Source organism: Acanthaster planci, linkage group LG02 (assembly GCF_054643075.1).
Source record: "Acanthaster planci isolate LZ-2023a linkage group LG02, COTS_SCS, whole genome shotgun sequence".
In the NCBI taxonomy this organism is placed as follows: domain Eukaryota; kingdom Metazoa; phylum Echinodermata; class Asteroidea; order Valvatida; family Acanthasteridae; genus Acanthaster; species Acanthaster planci.
In genome coordinates, this window is record NC_141778.1 from 3,166,241 (window position 1) to 3,184,121 (window position 17,881).

General features: G+C 40.7%; 2 protein-coding genes across 6 annotated transcripts; both read left to right on the forward strand.

The window, feature by feature from the left end:
- Positions 1-42: 42 nt before the first annotated feature.
- Positions 43-4,599, forward strand: LOC110975349 (uncharacterized). Of its 5 annotated transcripts, none has more exons than XM_022227779.2 (4): positions 44-177; positions 754-779; positions 1,096-1,358; positions 2,545-4,599. In XM_022227779.2, exons 3-4 carry the CDS (start codon positions 1,113-1,115, stop codon positions 2,902-2,904), a joined length of 606 nt encoding a protein of 201 aa, XP_022083471.1. In that variant the 5' UTR covers positions 44-177; positions 754-779; positions 1,096-1,112; the 3' UTR covers positions 2,905-4,599. The 5 variants fall into 5 exon arrangements, with proteins under 5 accessions (XP_022083468.1, XP_022083471.1, XP_022083466.1 ...); XM_022227774.2 differs by having other exon boundaries at positions 45-177; positions 960-1,358; XM_022227772.2 differs by having other exon boundaries at positions 63-325; positions 960-1,358.
- A 726-nt stretch (positions 4,600-5,325) lies between these two features.
- Positions 5,326-17,848, forward strand: LOC110975336 (uncharacterized). Its single transcript, XM_022227738.2, has 7 exons — positions 5,326-5,490; positions 7,712-8,011; positions 9,149-9,208; positions 9,330-9,482; positions 10,518-10,649; positions 10,998-11,082; positions 12,223-17,848. Exons 2-7 carry the CDS (start codon positions 7,739-7,741, stop codon positions 12,375-12,377), a joined length of 858 nt encoding a protein of 285 aa, XP_022083430.1. The 5' UTR covers positions 5,326-5,490; positions 7,712-7,738; the 3' UTR covers positions 12,378-17,848.
- The last annotated feature ends 33 nt before the right edge of the window (positions 17,849-17,881 follow it).

The following is a 17,881-nucleotide window of genomic DNA, read 5'->3' on the forward strand; positions in this document are numbered from 1 at the left end:
CAACTTTCACCTGATGGCTTGGACTACACGTTGAAAAATGCAGAGCAAAGCAAAACAGTTGAGAGCAAAGCTCGGATCGAAGCTGTGGTTGGAAGATTTATAGGACTGCATCAGGTGCGCCGGGACAGGTCGTATGTACTGTACATGTATGTACATGTACATAGCTGCATCACTTGTGTAAGTTTAGCACTCGTGGTAAATACAGACTTTCACACTTTTGTAGGTCTGTCTTATAACTGGAGTTTTCAAGCTAGGCCTACTCAACCCCAACAAAACGAAGTTTTTTGCTTGGCCGGCGTCTGGGCAAGCGAGATATAGTATAAAGGTAAAGGGCAAAGCGTGTATTTCCGACAGGTCACTTTTCCCTTTCATTTCTTGAAAAAATAAAACGAAAAAAGGGAACGAGTTCCATGAACGGACAAAACTTGATGCCTCTGTACACAAACCTATGAGACTTGTCTGTAAAAAAGGTTTTCTAACTAATGTTGCGTAAATACTTTGGACATGTTGGAATTTTCTTACCCATGTTAGATAAATTTCATTTTTTAGGACATGATGTTAATTGTTATCACTTTCTGATGGCTGTTAACAAATTAATGTTATAATATTTTAAGGCCAAATTGATGTTTATAATGTATTATATGGAATTCTTTCAGAAAAGAGAACTGTCATGTAAATAGGACCTAAGTGAATAGGCCAAGCCAATAATCATTCAGTGCTAAATTTGACTTTTTGTGACTTTTTTGCTTTCAGATGGCTATAGATCACTGCAGGGAAAAGTGAGTGGCATCACATACACAATTAAGGATTGCCATAGATAACTGTTGCTTTGGGAATCATAATCCATGAAATTATTGAATTTTATAAATCATGCCAGTCTAATCTCATGTCTCAGATATTAATTTGGTTCACTCAGTGTTGATTTCCTCATGGAAAGTTTCATGTTTTTTCTTTATTAGGTCTGAGTTTCGTCACTGATTGTGCCAGTCGGTTTTGGTAATGGTATAGAAATATTTGTACGTACATACAAAAGGGCTTTTGGGAGAAAGCCAAGCCAGGCTCTAGTAACTGTGTAACTCCTCATTGATCACCAAGACCAGGAATGCAAGTAGATGTCCGACATCGCTAAACAAATTTCCATGATGGGACCCGATCCACAGAACGAGGAAGACCCAGACAAGGGCTCCTCGGAACAGGAGGACTTGGGCATGCCGCAGGTGGTGATTGCCATGGGAAACGAAAGCAACGAGGAGGATGACAGCGACGAGGAAGGTACTGAGGAAGGGGCGGGGCCACAAGGAGATGGGTACATGCTGTTGCCGGAGGCCGATCAGGAGCTTGACTTCGGCGAGAATGAGGTGTGCCCAGAATGCATCTTTAGTTCTGAAGAACTACACTGTGGTCCTTACTTTAGTTTCAAGATACGTGTATGTAATTTGGGGATGATTGATATTCCATGAGGTAATAGACTGAGCTGTTGTTAGACCGCACTCACATGCACACCGTAATGTCAAGGAGGCATGAGACACACATGCACCACCTGTCCGTGAGCGTTGTGCCACCACAGTACATGTAATGGCTTCTTGTGAATGCAATTGCACTATAGCCTGATTCTTCAGCCCCTTCCAATTCATCGTAACTGAGCTGAAGTACATATACTAGTCGCTGGAACTATCGGTAATTGCCACTTCCTTTGTTACTTAAAAAGTGTCAAGTGACACTCAGTCGTGTGTTCAGTGGACATGTAACTGCAGCTTCAAGTTATCTACATGTATCTCGGTCAATCTTGGCAAATTCCCTTGAAATCTCCCTATGTATTTTTGACGAACCTGATAAGATTGGGTACTGCTTTCTGTGCATACCACACATGCCAGGTGTTTTCTTTGCTCTTCTGATCGGCTGGCCCAAGCGTGAGCTCTGAGTTCAGAAACGCTGCCCACACATTGACAAAAACAACAGCATGAACTTCAGATTTTTTGTGTATGTGTGGCCCAGCATAGATCCCAGAGATACATGTTCATGTTCTGTCCAGCCTCTGTTGTTTCATGTGCAGTTTTTGCCCTGTGAACGTTTTAAGCGCTTGAGAATTTCCTGTTGGCATTTTTTGTCACTGGGCCATATTTTGTTTCTGAGTATTAAAAATGAGCCAGGCACAAGCAATTTGAGTTAAAGTGGGTACTATTTCCACACCTCTCACTGAATAAAAAGAACACCACCGAAACCCCATGATAGTGTATTCTCATTTGTAATGAACATATTATACTGTGCTAGGGTTTGAATTTTGTTGAAAAAGTCACTGGACTACTTGTCTGATAATGTTTAAATTTTAGCAGAATAACACTGACCAAGAAAGACTAGACAACTGGACTTTTAGGGTCATGGGCAGTACAAGGAAGGTATCAAATTCAAATGACATGGTTCAACAGTCTAGTGCAAAATTATGTACGTGTTCCATATTTAGTTATAGTCTATTGCTGATCGTCATTTTAACACCGTTCAAACGTTGGTGACTTCAATCTTGCCCTGGTTCCTACTTAATCACAGGCAGTGGATGATGGTGCATGTGCCGCAGCACCAAGCAACCAGCAACAGCAGCAGCAACAACCTGTTCTCCCCGCCCACCTGGCCAAGCTCCTCCCTGCCCAGCCACCGGCCCGCGACCCGTCCACCGTCGTCTCCTTTGCTGACACAACGGAAAGCCTGGAGGACCGGCGCCGGGTCATGGCCGCCGACGATGAGATCCGTAAAGCCATGGCCGGGTTCTCGCTACCAGGCACGGCCATACCGCCCTGGGCCAGGGCACTCGGTGACAACGAGTGGAAGGAACAGCTGACAAAGATGATTCGGGGGAGGGAGGAGAAAAGACATGACTCGGGTGGGACACCCAGAGGTGGAAAAACATGATTTGAGAACACTGAACATAGAGACTCTATATAATTATTTACATATTAAAGTGCAGGGGGGCTTTAAGGTTGTGCTGAATACTCAAACACTCAGTCCCACAAGAACAGTGGCAGTTTTCCTGTCTTCGATTGTGCAGGAGAACAAAAGCTTGTGAAGAATTCCATTAGTTGGTAAAAAATTGTTCTTGGTCTGTCCTTTTTTTTTTTCAATAAGAGGCATGTATTAACTTTAGCTTCAGCCATGTCAGCGTTTGAGGCATTGACCTGTTAATATTTACATGTTAGTACCTGTAGTTACATGACATTTACATGTTGGTAAATTTTAGTCTGGTTTTCTTTGTCCACTCATCCAGCTTGGCCAAAGTGCACTGACCTTATTTTGTTCATTTTTGTTAGCTATTGGTAGATTTTGACTGGCAACCTGTGCGGGTACTAGGAAAAATCGACCAGTGGTTGGGAAATGGTTGCCAATCAGAATTAGCCAGAGTTTCAGGCCGATTGTATTTTAGTTTGATAACCAATCTCTGTACAGGTCTATATAGGATATGTCAACATTTCTGGCACAGGTTTTAGAAATAACAGTTCCTGTTTCACTGTTGTGAAGATGTGTGGCCCGAGAGTTTGCCACCAGCAATGACCAAGACCTACATGTATTGTATACATATACACAAGATTTGGACGAGGCCAAATTTAAGACTGGTCAGCCGATGTCAAACAGCCTGTACCCTCAGAAGATTTACATGTATTTGTACATAGTTGTACCTGATCAAGGACAGAACGCAAAGGGAACAAAGATTGCAATGTCCTCAGTGGTTAGAATTTTGTCCCCAGTGGTAGGTAAGGCCCAGTGGTTAGTTTATGGGTCATTCCACGAGGTTGAGGCATAATTTGTGACAATGTCCGTTGTTACGTGGGTTCCGTAAAAATGAACAGCTACATGTGTTTCCCTGGTGGTTGATTCCAAATTGGCATTGTTATACATCTTGCAAGGCTGAATACAGAGGTGTGTTTGTACCCTCCCATTTACAAAGTGCCACGGGATAGTTTGGCAAGGTAAGACAGTTTATGTGAGTGTAAATTTGCCAGTAATAAACGATTACCTGTATACATATGTGTATACATACATCATATGATTGATTGTATGTTGCTGCTAAAGAAATTGTTTTTAAAAAAAATCCTCTCTTTCACTCATGCCACCCGTAAAGATTACAGATAACAATCAGTTATTTGATATTTTGTACTAAACACCCTGTGTGTTGATAGTGTTTATATTAAATGAAAGAAAAAGTGTATAGAGAATATTTCCAGATTGGAAGGTGCCTACGTGAAGCTCATTATTTTCATGGGGTGTTGTTAAAAGTATTGCCACCTGTGGAGATGCTGATCCAGGTCCCGTCTTCATGTCGGGACTCTTAGAGAGTATGCTAGCAGTCTAGCAGAGTTGAGACTGCCCAGCTCACCACAGCTTTATTTTCTGCACCAGAAATAGAAACTGCAGTGAAGTGCAGTCAAGGAGCCAACTGTCTTTCAGTTCCAAAAGTTAAACCTTTGAGACTCATTCTGAAGCCCAAGATCATGAAACAAAAATGAGATTTGCTCAGTAGCTCTTAAGTCAAAGACTGGATCCCTAGGGTGTATATTAAGGAACGGGTGATGAACAAGCAGAGAAGATAATAAATTGACGGCTTACAAACAATTGTTTGACTTCAGTATGAGTCATTTTGTATCAACATTCATGTAATACCTTGTGTAGTTTGGGTATGGTGGGTGTTGGGCTTGGTCACCAGGCAACATAGGAAACAACTCCGACCCTGACATTGTTGCCAAATTTCCAAGTAGGCTGGCTTAAAATGCTCATTGCTGGAGCTGGCATGTTGCCAACCACTTCTAACTCTCCCTGAGCTCGGATTAAGTGTTATGTCAGCTTTTAGGAACTTGAGCCCAGACAAAATTTCTTTGTCCATCGTGATCAATTCTGCTGTTTACACTGTTCCATTTATTATATTGGCCTATGTCACAATTAATGCTGGCATCAAAATGTTTTCTTCATCTATACCATTTCAGTGCAAGGTGGAACTCACGGAAGAGCCAAAATTTCAGAAATTTTTCAGGTGTGAATTCCAGGAATTGTTATGTTCGCGACGGCCGGGAGGCTAGCAACGTAGACGCCTTTCCCAATAAACAGATCAAGTTTCAAGGCGCTGGTGAGCCACACACACTTGAACTTCACTGTAACGTACCGCTATCGTCCCCACCACCAACAAAGGGCGTAGGGATTAACCAATTTGTTCGGCATGCATGACGTATTTCTTCGAGCTTTCATTGGATACAATTCATCGGGCGTTAATTTCCATTGGCAAACAACGACCCACAAGGCTTTGTAACTTGTACTTCCTTCGCAGAATTTTTGTGAAGGATATTAGCGCATACCGGCTTCTCAGTATAGGCTGTACGGGCAGTCGCATAAACCTACCTGAAGTAGCAGTTTTATGACGTCGGGGGAATTTGCGACAGTCGTTTGTGTGGCAGAAATGTGCGTTTTTTAATCAAGTTGACATCAAAATTTGACAAACGAACATTTGGATCGGTAAGAATTATGAATAAAAATATCTTTAGTCTCCGTTGAGAATCGATTACTCTTTATTTTTCACTGTGTAATGACATTTTGGCAACATTCTTGTGCTGTTACTGTTTTATTGTTAGGCATGTTATTAGTGAAGCCTGGGTCCGGCCCAGGGCCTACATTTCCAGTTTATGCTAAAACGGGTATGGGTAGGCCTACTCCCTAAAATGTTATGATGTGAGGCCTCTTTGAGTAAGGCTTTTTATGTTGTTTAGCGTTAGAATCAAGTCAGGCATGTCAGGCGGCTGAAATTTTAATCACGCACAATCATAATGATAGGCCTCTAGATGGACTACCATAGCATAGAGCAAGGCTTGCTCTAGCTCTATCTGTCTATAGAGCAAGCTCAGTGATGTTAATTTGCTGTTCAATTTGTCCTTCCATTTCAGCATGGTTATTTTGGATGGACCAGCATTATTGCTGATACCACATGGATGATTTTGCACAATGGTAGAAAGGCATTGTGGGAAGGAAAAGGGGGCAATATTTGCTCCTTTTTCCTTCACACAATGCCTTTCTACCATTGTGCAAAATTACCCATGCGGTATCAGCGATAAGGCTTATGGTTAAGATTTTGCATTCTGCTGACAAATATAAGTTAAATCAGTGTGTTGATGGTGAAATTGTGGTAATGGACGGTTCATGTAATGATGTAGCCTATAGATAATGATGGGGGGAATGAGAACTTGAAGAAAATAGGAAGATGATGGGACATGGTGCTCATTTCTCCCCAGAACGATGGGGTCCGATGTCTGCCCCGCTCCCACGTGGACGTTGGACCTCACAGTCCGGGGGTAGGCCTAGGTGCTCATTACATTGGTGTGGATATGTTGGAAGAAAGATATGGTTGCCTGGACCGTTAGACAGGGTGCACGTCACAAGTCAGACACCACCCCTAAATTTGGCAAAGTCCTCTTACTAGTACATCATTTTACTTGTAGGCCACTAAGAACTGAAAACAGTTTTATCCCTTGAAGTTTTTATTTAAAGGACTCGGCAAAAGTAGCTTCCCCAACGTTTGTAGGAAGACGAAGTCTTGAGTTGTTCTTGGTAGGAAAGAATATTTGTGCCAGTCCTTTTAGATACACATACATGTACATGTACTTGTGACTTGGTTTAGGATGAATGAAGGCATTCAGGGATGCTTCCTTGTTTAGATCTCTCCTTCCCCCCTTGGAGTCAGCTTGGTTTCAAATGATCAACACCGATTGTGATTTTTTGATGAATGGACTTGTGGAGCATGGTTAATCTATATAGTTATGATAGTTCTGCTTTCCTCCAATGATTAACATAATACATGTATGTGAAGCACTGCTTTTACCAGTAACTTGGGATTCCATTTAAAAACAAGAAAAAGGAAAATTGGGCAATTTTTCTTTGGGGGTTGCAGGAAAAAAGATATGCAGTCAACCGCTCTGGCCTGGGATGAACTGTGATAGCAATGTGTCCATAACTGACTGCCTTACTTCATCACATACATGTACAGTAGTCACCTGCTCCCAAAACATGCAAAAAGGGGGAATTTAGCTCTGATGGTATCAGTGGGTTCAGTGACAGCGTTTGAGAAAAGATGCACTTTGTTGAGTTAAATTCAAGAATCTTGGCAACTCTTTCTGTTAGTGAACCATCTTTTCTAAAATCTCCCCCGAAATAAGAATGTTAACAGTTCGTGCCCCCCTGTCAATTGGGTTAGTATTGACGAATCTCAAGAACTGTGGTGGTTTGATGCAGAATTCTTCCCCAAAAATTCAGCCCTTTCAGCCTAAGAAGATGAAATCGGTTCAAGGCATGTGGAAAATTTGCCAGCATAATATTTCTGGCTAGATTCAGAACTAAGCGTACCCAGTTACCGGTACATACAATGTATCCATGCCAACCCCATTTTTTTGTCAGCATACAAGGAAACACTTATTTTCTCTGTGGCCTCACTCAAATATGGGAATGAACCAGTTTGGTATTTGGAAGAGTCAAGGTTATTCATGCAAGCCAGCATACATGTACGGCATGGCTTGCTGATCAGGTAGACGTCACATGTATTGTGTTCCCAAGTGACCTTGGAGACTCTTCAATTTGGGCATTTTTCTGTTGGAATACTGAACTGGTTCATTCAGAAGGATTTTGAGGTGAGGAGAATGAAGACAATTGGCCTTAATTTGTTCTGGACGGCTTTCGCTATATTGCTCAGTGTCTCCAGTCTGAGCCAAGCCAAACGATGACGACCTTACACACTGTGGGCATGGCACAGCCATCCCAAGCTACCGTAGTCAACCAGCAGCCACCGCAGCAGACCATCACTTACCAGACTGTTCAGGCCCAACCCAAGCCGGCTGACACGGTCGTGAGCACCTACAACGTGGCAACTGCCCGCCAGACTGGCTATGTGCAGTTGGTGTGCGGCGTGCTGACCGTTGGCCTGGGTATTGCAGCCATCGTCATGGAATGCAACTATGCTTGGGTGGCCAGCCCCATCTGGAGTGGCATGGCGGTAAGAACTTTGAAACTCTAACCTCCTTCAGTGAATGTTGTTTGAATTTGAATACATTTTGTTCTTGAAAAAAAAAATTAAGACACCTCCATGTACCAACTGACCAAGCACACATGAGTAAAAATGTATTCCAGTTAAGGCTGCACTTATATGTGGTTAAACGGTGCAACTGACATCATTGGACAGAGTTCTCTATCTGGTCAACATCTATCAAATTCTTTTTGATTTGTGCCTTTACACGCAAATTATTACCAGCAGTGCTGTACGTAGAAAATTAAAATGAGGAGCCATCGGCTCCTAGAAAAAAAAAGTTGGGTGCCAGGTCGATTTTTGTACACTGTACACAGATTTGCGAAATACACAAGTTACTTGTAGTCTTACAAAACACACACAAACATTATTCAGTTAATTATCCGCAGGACAGACAGGCTTTGGATTTGTGCTTGTGGAATAAATCAAAAGTGGCACCTATATTATATGGAAAAAAAAGCTGGAAGAAAAGACGAGGCACATTTGTTCCCTTACATTCGAGCCTTTTGTACCGGCACTGGAATTGCAGCATGCATAGACTGCATCTATTGAATACGTTTAACGTCTCAGCTCCCCATACGCACTCTATACAGCGTGCAACCACAAACCAGTCCACTGAGGTACCTAGTACCTGTATGTGCGTGTATGTACATGTACATGTAAGCTGCACCGCAGTTCACGTAGGCTCATACTGTGTAGGCCTACATAGTAAGACAGAAGAAAACCAGCCTATAGAGACACATCGCTCAATACATGTAGAAGAAAACTGGGCAGTGATCGTTCGTGAAATATGACTGACAAGGTGGGCGACTAACGGGCTCAAATCATGGTTGCTATTGGCGATAAAAATTAAACATTTGGTCGCACATTATTATTTTTAGGTGCAAATGGGACTGTTTTGGTCGCACCATACAGCACTGATTACCAGCACAGTGGAATTGGTTTATATGAGAGGGTGTTTGGTATAAACTTCAACTTGGACTTGAGACTTCAGATTTGTCCAATGTGTTAATGTTTAGTAAGGTCGGATGAGTCCAGTGATCTTCAGACTTTCTTCATGTTCTTGTGACAGCCTTGATATTCCCATTGTCTTTTTCACTTTTCTAGTTTTTCATCGTGGCTGGTATTCTTGGCATAGCATCGGCTGCTAACCAGAACAACTGCGTGGTAAGACAGTACAACCCTTTAAAGGATTGCACATGAAATGCACATGATATCTCATTAGAAAGAGACCGAACTGTTTCTGAGGAGTCAAGGGGTAAAGAGAGATGGGTCATTCTTGTTACAGATCATCGCCCACCTGGTCATGTCCATCCTGGCTTCTCTCGTGGCCTTCCAGCTGATGTGCATCATGATTGTTGCAGGTCTGGCAGAGGTGAATGCATTCTGTAACCGGGAGTACAACATCTTTGGATTTTACGACCAAGAATGCTGGAGCAACGTAAGCTTCCTTCAGACTGTTCTGATTATTTGAATCGGAATATATGAATGTTATTAATTTGGCTTGGCTTTGGGAAAATGTTAAGTTTATAGTTAGGTTTTTTCTTTACAAGGGTGTATGTGTTAAGTATTCTCACTGCGGTCCAATAAGATTAGAACCCAGGAGTTCTTGTTTTCCAGTGCAGACGTCTTAGCCACTCAACCACCCAGTTTACTGAGATCAATGGGCTGGATCGAATCCAATACGACAGCGGGTACGAGAAGTAATCAGTGCTATTTGTTTGGCTTTGCATCAGGGAAATGTTGACTTGTTACAAGGTTTTGCCCTAACACTGACAATGTCAAGTCATACATCGGAATGAGGACATAAGCTTATTTAAAGTTAGGTAAAGATGCATGATATTTGAATATTTATATATTCAAATTAGACTTTCAGCATGAAATGTAGTCAAGTGTTGTTTATGATTGGTGAATGAGTGTGCAGAGTCCTCAAGTCATAGCATATTCATCAAGTTGTGCATCTGTAGAAGTTAAACACTTGCAATACTACTAGAGCAAATCTCAGGGCAAAGGTATCATAACATGAGTTCAACATCCATCCATTTAGTTTCACAAGAAAGTAAATGAATCATCCATTCGGTATAAAATGAAAGAGAAGTGTAGTTATATTTCTTATTTTCTTCTGCCAGAAAGTCCAAAGTTTGCTTACTAGCAGCAATAGTTGTTTGTAATAGAGGAGTTGTGCATTTGTACAAAGTACAGTTTTGTGCATTTTCATAATTGCTGGTACTTGTGCTGTTGCTTTCTTGGCTTAAAGTCTTCCAACTTTTGAAGCTACAGTGACGTTTAAATGGTCAAACAGGTAGAAATTTGCATGTATTTGAATATTCACATACTAGAAATATGCACATATTCAAAAGTTAAATTGAGGTTTCTCATTCCTATCCTGGGAAGTAGTGGTCAGATTTGTGGGTGGAGCAACCCGTGAAAATCTTGTGTTTGTTTTTCTTTCTTTTGTTTGTGTGTCTGTGATTAGGGTGGCTGTATTGCTGTGGACAGCATCGGCGGTCTTGTGGCTTTGATTGAGCTGATTGTGGCCATTGTGGCTTCAGCCATCTGTTGCCGTAGTGGCTGTGGATCTGGGACCGTTGCTACCCAGCAGACTGTGGTGAGTACAAGTACTCAGGACTCTGGGGTGCAGTGGTTCAGTCTTGCTGGGAACCCTCCCAAGTCCTCCTTACTGAGGGAATAGACCTTATTGACAGGGAGGCCATTTTCTGTCATGTTCACTGAATCAGTCATATTCAGTGTACATTTATGGGTTGTTGCCAGACTATTTGGAGTTCCACACCTCACTTTTAGTTTTTGGGAGATGAAATCCTAGACTGGAGTGTGATTACATGTATAACACAAAGTTCTACCAGGAACATTTCTCAAATCTTGTCTAAGGTAGTTTTTTAATTTATTACAACCTGAAAATTTGGCACTGCAATTAACCTACAATTACTATGTGCAGGTGCATCACTATGTTCCAAACAGTGGCAACGTGACCATCATGACCAACCCTCAGCCATACGGCCAAGGCATGGCCCCACAACAGGGTAAGCCACACGCCAGCCTGAAAAAAATACTGCTGCGCATTCTGGAAATGTTTTCTTGCTCCTGGCAGTAAAAATGCTTGCTAATGAGAAGTGGTCGCTTGCCAGTTGCAGCTAGAAGTTTCAGACACAACAAGCAAAAAGCTGAATCACGGCAAAGGCAAAGCGCCACCAATGTGCACTAGTGACCCAAGCCTAGCCAACGACGCTGTGATTGCCTAAGGGGCATCTACGGAGAGGCCAAATGTCATACTTGGTTTCACATTTTATCTTTTTCACAAGCCTTGTAGGCAGCAAGGTTGGAAAATAAACCAACATTAACAAATACCAATGCCCTATCTTTACAATAAATTTTATGGACGATTACTTTTTGTTTGCCAACTTAAGTGAGCTTTTATACCACATTATATCCAAAAAAGAGTTTGCAAAAAGGCGTCAGTTTACTACTATATCAGCACAAAGCTTAACCTGATCTTTGTATAGTCCAAATTTCAAAAGAAATCTCTGTGCAAGAAGAAAGCTTCCGGTGAAGAAACAGCACTGGACTTTAGGCCCTAAATCTGTAAATCTGACTTTCTACTTCCAGTAGCATAGACCAGGATTCATTGTGAAAATCCTTTGCAGTATGTTAGTCTCTCTTTACCCACGGAATTACCCAAGAGGTTGAGTGGCCTTTGTCAGTGGGATTTTCCCAAATTGAACCGTAAGTCCTCTCGTCATCTTGAGCACAGAAAAAAATCAATCAAAACGAATCCCCGGACAAACCCTTTTCATTTCTGCACCTGCTTTTTCCCGACAAATTCATCAGTGCACATGGTGTATATATGTGCAGTTCAGTACCGGTGTTGTATCGTACAATACAAAAAACCAGCTTTGTCCATGTTGCATAGTTGGTGCCTACAGTGTGTGGGTAAGCTGACGTCCCACTTGCAGTGAACTTTGAATATTATGAACAATGTACAAGTAGCAAGTCCTGCGGGTTTTCCCATGAAAACAGTGCTGGTCTTGCTCAGTGGTTGGTGTGTCCAGAATTCTTAATTTAGCGTGGTTTTGCCTTGTGAACTCAGCCATTGTTCTGAACTCAAGATCCTATAAATACAGTTTTTGTGTTTTGTTTTTGTTTTTTTAAATCTTTGGTTTCAGGCTACATTCAGCCACCTAGTCAGCCTGGGGCTCCTCCACAAGCGTACAACAACCAGGGTTTCCACATGGCCCCTCAGACATCCGGGACTGCCCCTGCCATGCATGCGCCCCCTCCCTACAGCTGTGAAGACAAGATGCCTATTCCACAGTCTTAAAGCGGGCTGGAACTCACTGCCGAGAACACAACTCAAACCCGAAAGGTAGCACGAGTAACCTTTAAAACTCGACTTCTCAAAACTCATCATTTTGTTTACACAGTCTGAGAGCTGCTGGTTTTCCATTTCAGAGATTTGCATAGCCATTTGTGTTTTTTTTTTATCAGATTTTGTCCATTTTTGTGATATGTGAAAAAGAAGTTTCAAGCTTCATCATCTGGTTCTCAAACTGGTTGTAAAATTCTTTCCAGATGTAAAATATTCCATCAAGCTTTTGCTTTTATTTGAAAACATTTTGTCAGTTTTTGACTCACTAAAATTTGTCAGCTAGCACAAACCATCTCCCAGTGCCGAAGATGAGAAAGCGCATAAGATAAGATGCAAATCAAAGGGATAATTTCTCGACATTATATTGTATAGCGCCCTCTTGCTAACATGCACTGAACATACGTGTACATGTGTACGAGTAGGTTTTGTTTCCAACATTTGAATCCTTGGCCGAGTTCAGACAGCTTTTTCTCATAAGTTCACAAACAGCTCGATATGTTGTTTGTAAGTCGGCCGCTCAAATGCCAAGATGGTACAACAGGTTATTGCTGGTGTAGTTAGTGGCAGTTAGCAACATGCATTATTATGGCGGCGCCCATACACGTTCTTTGAGAATTAATGTTCGGATAACTGGGCTGATTTCTACTCTGTTTAAAAAGAAACATTCATTTCTGACTTACGGAAACTTATTGATAGTATTTTTGCATAAATTCCTGTTGTCTTCAGCTTTGTAAGCCATCTCGCTATTTTTTGCGGCTGTTCAAAAATTAAAACCCCACGAGTTTTTCTTTGTGTTCCTGTAAAACCCTGATGAGGAGGTGGTGTGTGATCCTGTTCCAAGAACAATGTTCTTGGGTCCTGTTCCCGCGTTTCGAGCGCGAGAACAAGAAACCTGTGTCAAGAACATATGCCCGAACTCGACCCTTGAATCTTTGTTTTTCTCTGAAGCGGGAAATCATTGGTCTTGGAACCAGCAGTATTTTTATTGCGATGGAACCAACAAATATTCACATTAAATGTTTCATGCCAAACATTTCATTCACATCTATACCAAAAAAAAATGGAATTATGAAAATTACTATGGTTAATGTTATTGCATCAAACCAAGTTATTATTCACGAGGTAATTTACATGTACACGTAGTGCACAGAAGGAAACAGTTTTTCCATGTTCAATAGTTTGAACTCTTTACCCTAGTAATTAATATAAGCACCAGAATTTTATCTCTATTACTTTAGCCAAAGGTAATTACTCAGATATTCAAGCACATATCAGACAGAAATTCTGACTCAAATATTGAGCATTTTGCTTAGTCAAAATAGGGTTCTAGCATTGTCTAGGGTCTGGACTTTTATTTTTAATATGAAATGTTTCCTTTTTTTGAAAGCATATCAAAGGCAAATTATTTACATCTATATATATGTACACAATACAGTGAATGTTTTATTTGTTGTTTGGCAACTAAAACAAGAATCCAGTTATCATTACACCCCTCATTAGCTCTCTGCACGTTCGGTTTTTTTTCCAGGGGATTCTTGGGTATTAAACCAAAAAGAAAATGAACAAACAATTTGAACATTTGCCATGAAACCAAAACCAAAATTGAACAAGCTCATTAAAGATTTTGAGTCAGTGCCCCAATTTTGGAGCCAGCCTACAACCAGCAGGTGCATGTGTAGAAAAAATACCGGTTGCTCAGGCTAAACAGTGACCAAAACATTTCTTTAAAAATAAACAATATCAGTACTTGTGAGGTATTATTTGGGGGGTGAGTTGGGGAGTGGGCAGATTATTGGAGCCAATTTAATGAAACTTACACTATGGTGTAACTGAAGTTAAAGGTATGCTATATTTTATTATGCAAATTGGGCTTCATGAAAGTTAAACACTGCATAAGTTTGCAGTTAATTGGTAGTGGCATGACTTTTGCACTCATTTAGGTAGCATAAGTTGCACCAAACAAACGTACCATGTTCCGTAATGCTTCATGATCAAGATAAGACCAAAAATTTTGAAATAGCGGGCAGAGCTACGTGTAGGTACATGTGCAAGACAGCCTCATATTGAAAAGGAGCAGCGTTATTAAAGGTGTTATTGTCCTTACCTAAGATATTTAACAGAATTAAATCATTGCACACCTTAGCAACTTTTCAGGAAGTCGCTGTAAGTACACTGTGCAGCTGACAGGCTGATTCCTACCATGCTGATTCATGATGCAAAGTCGTGCCAAGTTTCGATAAATTGACTGCTGGAATGATGCAACTGCACACCAGTCTTTCAACTGTTACAACTCATGTGCTTTAAGTGCACTTCATTGAAAACCAAATCAGTTTTCCAGTTCGTATCAACTCGTTACACCGAATGACAGTTCAGTGTATTGAAAACGTGTTTCTCTGACAGCCCTGTGGAGGCGTACAGTTGCCAAATTGCTCTTCCGTAAGTTGCTCAAGTTTACAGGTCAAGTTTTGGCAGTATAAATACGTTACCCCCAGGGAGTTATGTGCTTTGTGTTGCCTTTCGCATTGATGTATGGATTAGACATTTGTTTGTGCAGCTATTTTAGTATTGTGACGCTGACGTGTACCAAGTACTCAGAGTTTTCTGTATATTTACCAGCGTTGTCTCTTTTAAATGCTTGTACATGTAGTGTGAAATTTGGCGATCTGCGTTTATTTATGTGTTAATAGTCTAAGATATCTTTGTGTGTGGATTTTACCTGTGGTAAAATGCAAAGAGTTGTACATGCATGCCTTCACTTCCGACTTTACAGTGTATAACTGGACCTAATTTGGTCAACTTGCAATGCAGACAGGCTGCTGTTTTCAGAAGCAAATTTGTTTTAGCAGCAGTGCAGAGACGGTTTAAAAACTTGGTCCATTTGTGTCGGTGGCTGTGGTCGAGAATGAGCACTTGTCTATGGGGAATAGACATGATAGATGCAGCCGATACTCAGTGGCTTCTACAGGTCTGTGCATTATTGTCAGCCGCAGCCGTAAAATTTGTTCCAAGCCATAGACATTGTCAAATGTGTTTTTATGTGACAGCCGACAAGCAGCAAGACATCAGTTTTTCTACGATTTTACACATTCTTGCATGTGTGAGTTTTGAGGCGGAAGACTCAGAACGCATGCCTGTTGACAAGCGTGGCACGACGGACACCATGAACAATGAACTTCAGAACACTGAGAAATTTCAGAATGCTTTCCATTGGAAGTTGACTGTGAATTCAAAACAAAGATCACTCCCCAAGTTAATCGCCTGTTGGCTTTGCTGCATTGCAAGGAACCTCTCCAGTCGCCTTTTTGAAAATCACTGGCGGTTTTGTGGATCATGTCTTTTGCTGCGGAACTTTTTAATGACCCATTGCCAAGTCCAGAGCATTTACGAGCACGGTCAATCACTGTACATGTATGTACAACGCCAGTGTTCAGCGTTTTACTTTCAACTACATATGATGTACCATTGTTTGCGTAACATCTGATACTTGGAAAACTTGCCTCTTTTAAGTATTTTTTAAATATTTCTTTCCATCTCAAACCTCTTGCCAGTTTAGTTTATGCCTGTCCGTTTTGTAGTGTGAATTATGTACCTAGACATTCATCCAAATTTTTCCAACACAGGTTTTGAGAATGTATGTATGATGTATGCTTAACATTCTTGACTGTTATTTTCGTATCTATTTATTGAGCTTAAAAATTGTCCGTCAAAAGGAGAAGTACTACCGAATGTAAATTCAAATAAATGGAGTCTTTCACTCCTTCAGTTTCAATAACCCCAAATATGTTTATTCCGATTCTAACATGAACATTGACAGTTGGCACAACACTGTCCGAATTTCTTATGCTACAGATTTCAGGGTCAAATCCTGCTCCAATCCGTTTCTTAGTTCATCATGATACTTGTAACAATTTTTCATTTGAGATAAATACCAGCAAAACCTGTTCAGTGTTCACTTATTTTTGTCATTCAACAGTGCCAAAGAGAGACATGTTTAATTCAGAAAAGAAGACTTTTATCATGAATGGTTTTATCACGTAACATTCTGGAATAAGTATTTATTTATTTTTAGTGCCCTATTTTATTTGAAGTAAAAGTACTGCATAAACTTTTAACAATTAGCTGAAAATAAACTTATTTAATGAAACATTCCCACAGAATGGGACATAATGACATTGATGAATTGACAACAATTATGTGTGGACCAGTGTGAGCTCATGATCATTCAGGAAATATTAGTCGTAGTTTCTGCTGAGGTTCAGAAAAAAAAAACCAAATGTCCAGCAGAATATGTTCACCGTTACCGAGTTTCTTCCTAATGTGATTATCATGTAGCCTTGTATAGCATGAGTATAAATGTTATCAACCATTCCTGATAAGTGATTTGATGTCACCTCTTATCCATTTCCTCTTCATGAGCATTGCTTTGGCTAAATTTTGAAACCGATTCCGTTTATCTTTGCATTCCATGCATGTGTGTCATGGGCATGCACATCGACCTGTGTCACTTTTCAATCCAAGTTAGTCCAAATAAGAATGCAAAGAAGTTATGGCATGCCAAAACGTTAATGCCCTTCAATACTGCGGCGGGTCAAGTGACCTTTAAGATTTAAAATACATTATTTGGAGGCTGTTAAAGTGACAGGACACTCATATGTAGGCTTTGTTTTTTCAATTAGCTGAAAGAAAAAATGTCTCCTTGCAGTTTGCAGTGTGCTAGCCGTGGTTTCCAATTTTCGGAATACATCTCGCTTTGTGTGGTTGCTTCTCTAGGATACAAAAGTTTTGATTTCATAAATATCTACGTACTCAGTATGTTGAGAAAACTTACTCAGTTGCACAGCAATTAGACACAGAGCAAGAATTACATCACATTTTCACACCTTGTGCAAAGTGTACTGGAAATACTGGTATTTGGATAGCATAAATGATGTGTGGCCAAAGTAAATGTCCCACAACTGCGTGCTTCAGTCACATGCACCACAAGTCGCAGATACCACTTTATTTTGCTCATTACAAGCTCTCTGTCATTATGATAGCATCTGTATTTTGCAGTTAATTAAATATAGAAGCTAAGTAATGACATCCGTGTATGCATTGGGTCTGATAGGTACTCACCAAGCTGGTGACAGACAATTCTAAATAAAATACCATGAAGAATTCTGTTTACAAATTTAATACATCAGTACATGGACCTACGCATGTATGTAATCGTGTCATCATGGTTGCTCCAAACAGAATTTTAGAAAATACCAGCGGACGTTAAAAACCTGTTGCAAGGTCTCTCTGAACATTTGAAATGTAATTTTATTCTGCATTGTGGAACTTTACACATTAATATGTACATGCTTGCAGAAATAGTATACAAGGTTGTGAATGTAACTTGCTGCACTCTGTAAGTGATCAATAAAGCACCCTAAATCATAGTTTATCGTGTTTTTGCCTATGTTTGTGTTGTG

What these genes read in the sequence shown, in the direction of transcription:
- LOC110975349 (XM_022227776.2), top strand. Translation starts at nt 1,113, where the DNA reads ATGTCCGACATCGCTAAACAAATTTCCATGATGGGACCCGATCCACAG. An exon ending in TTGACTTCGGCGAGAATGAG is followed by an intron (nt 1,359 to 2,544) that starts GTGTGCCCAGAA and finishes ACTTAATCACAG; the next exon opens with GCAGTGGATGATGGTGCATG.
- LOC110975336 (XM_022227738.2), top strand. Translation starts at nt 7,739, where the DNA reads ATGACGACCTTACACACTGTGGGCATGGCACAGCCATCCCAAGCTACC. An exon ending in ACCAAGAATGCTGGAGCAAC is followed by an intron (nt 9,483 to 10,517) that starts GTAAGCTTCCTT and finishes GTCTGTGATTAG; the next exon opens with GGTGGCTGTATTGCTGTGGA. An exon ending in TTGCTACCCAGCAGACTGTG is followed by an intron (nt 10,650 to 10,997) that starts GTGAGTACAAGT and finishes TACTATGTGCAG; the next exon opens with GTGCATCACTATGTTCCAAA.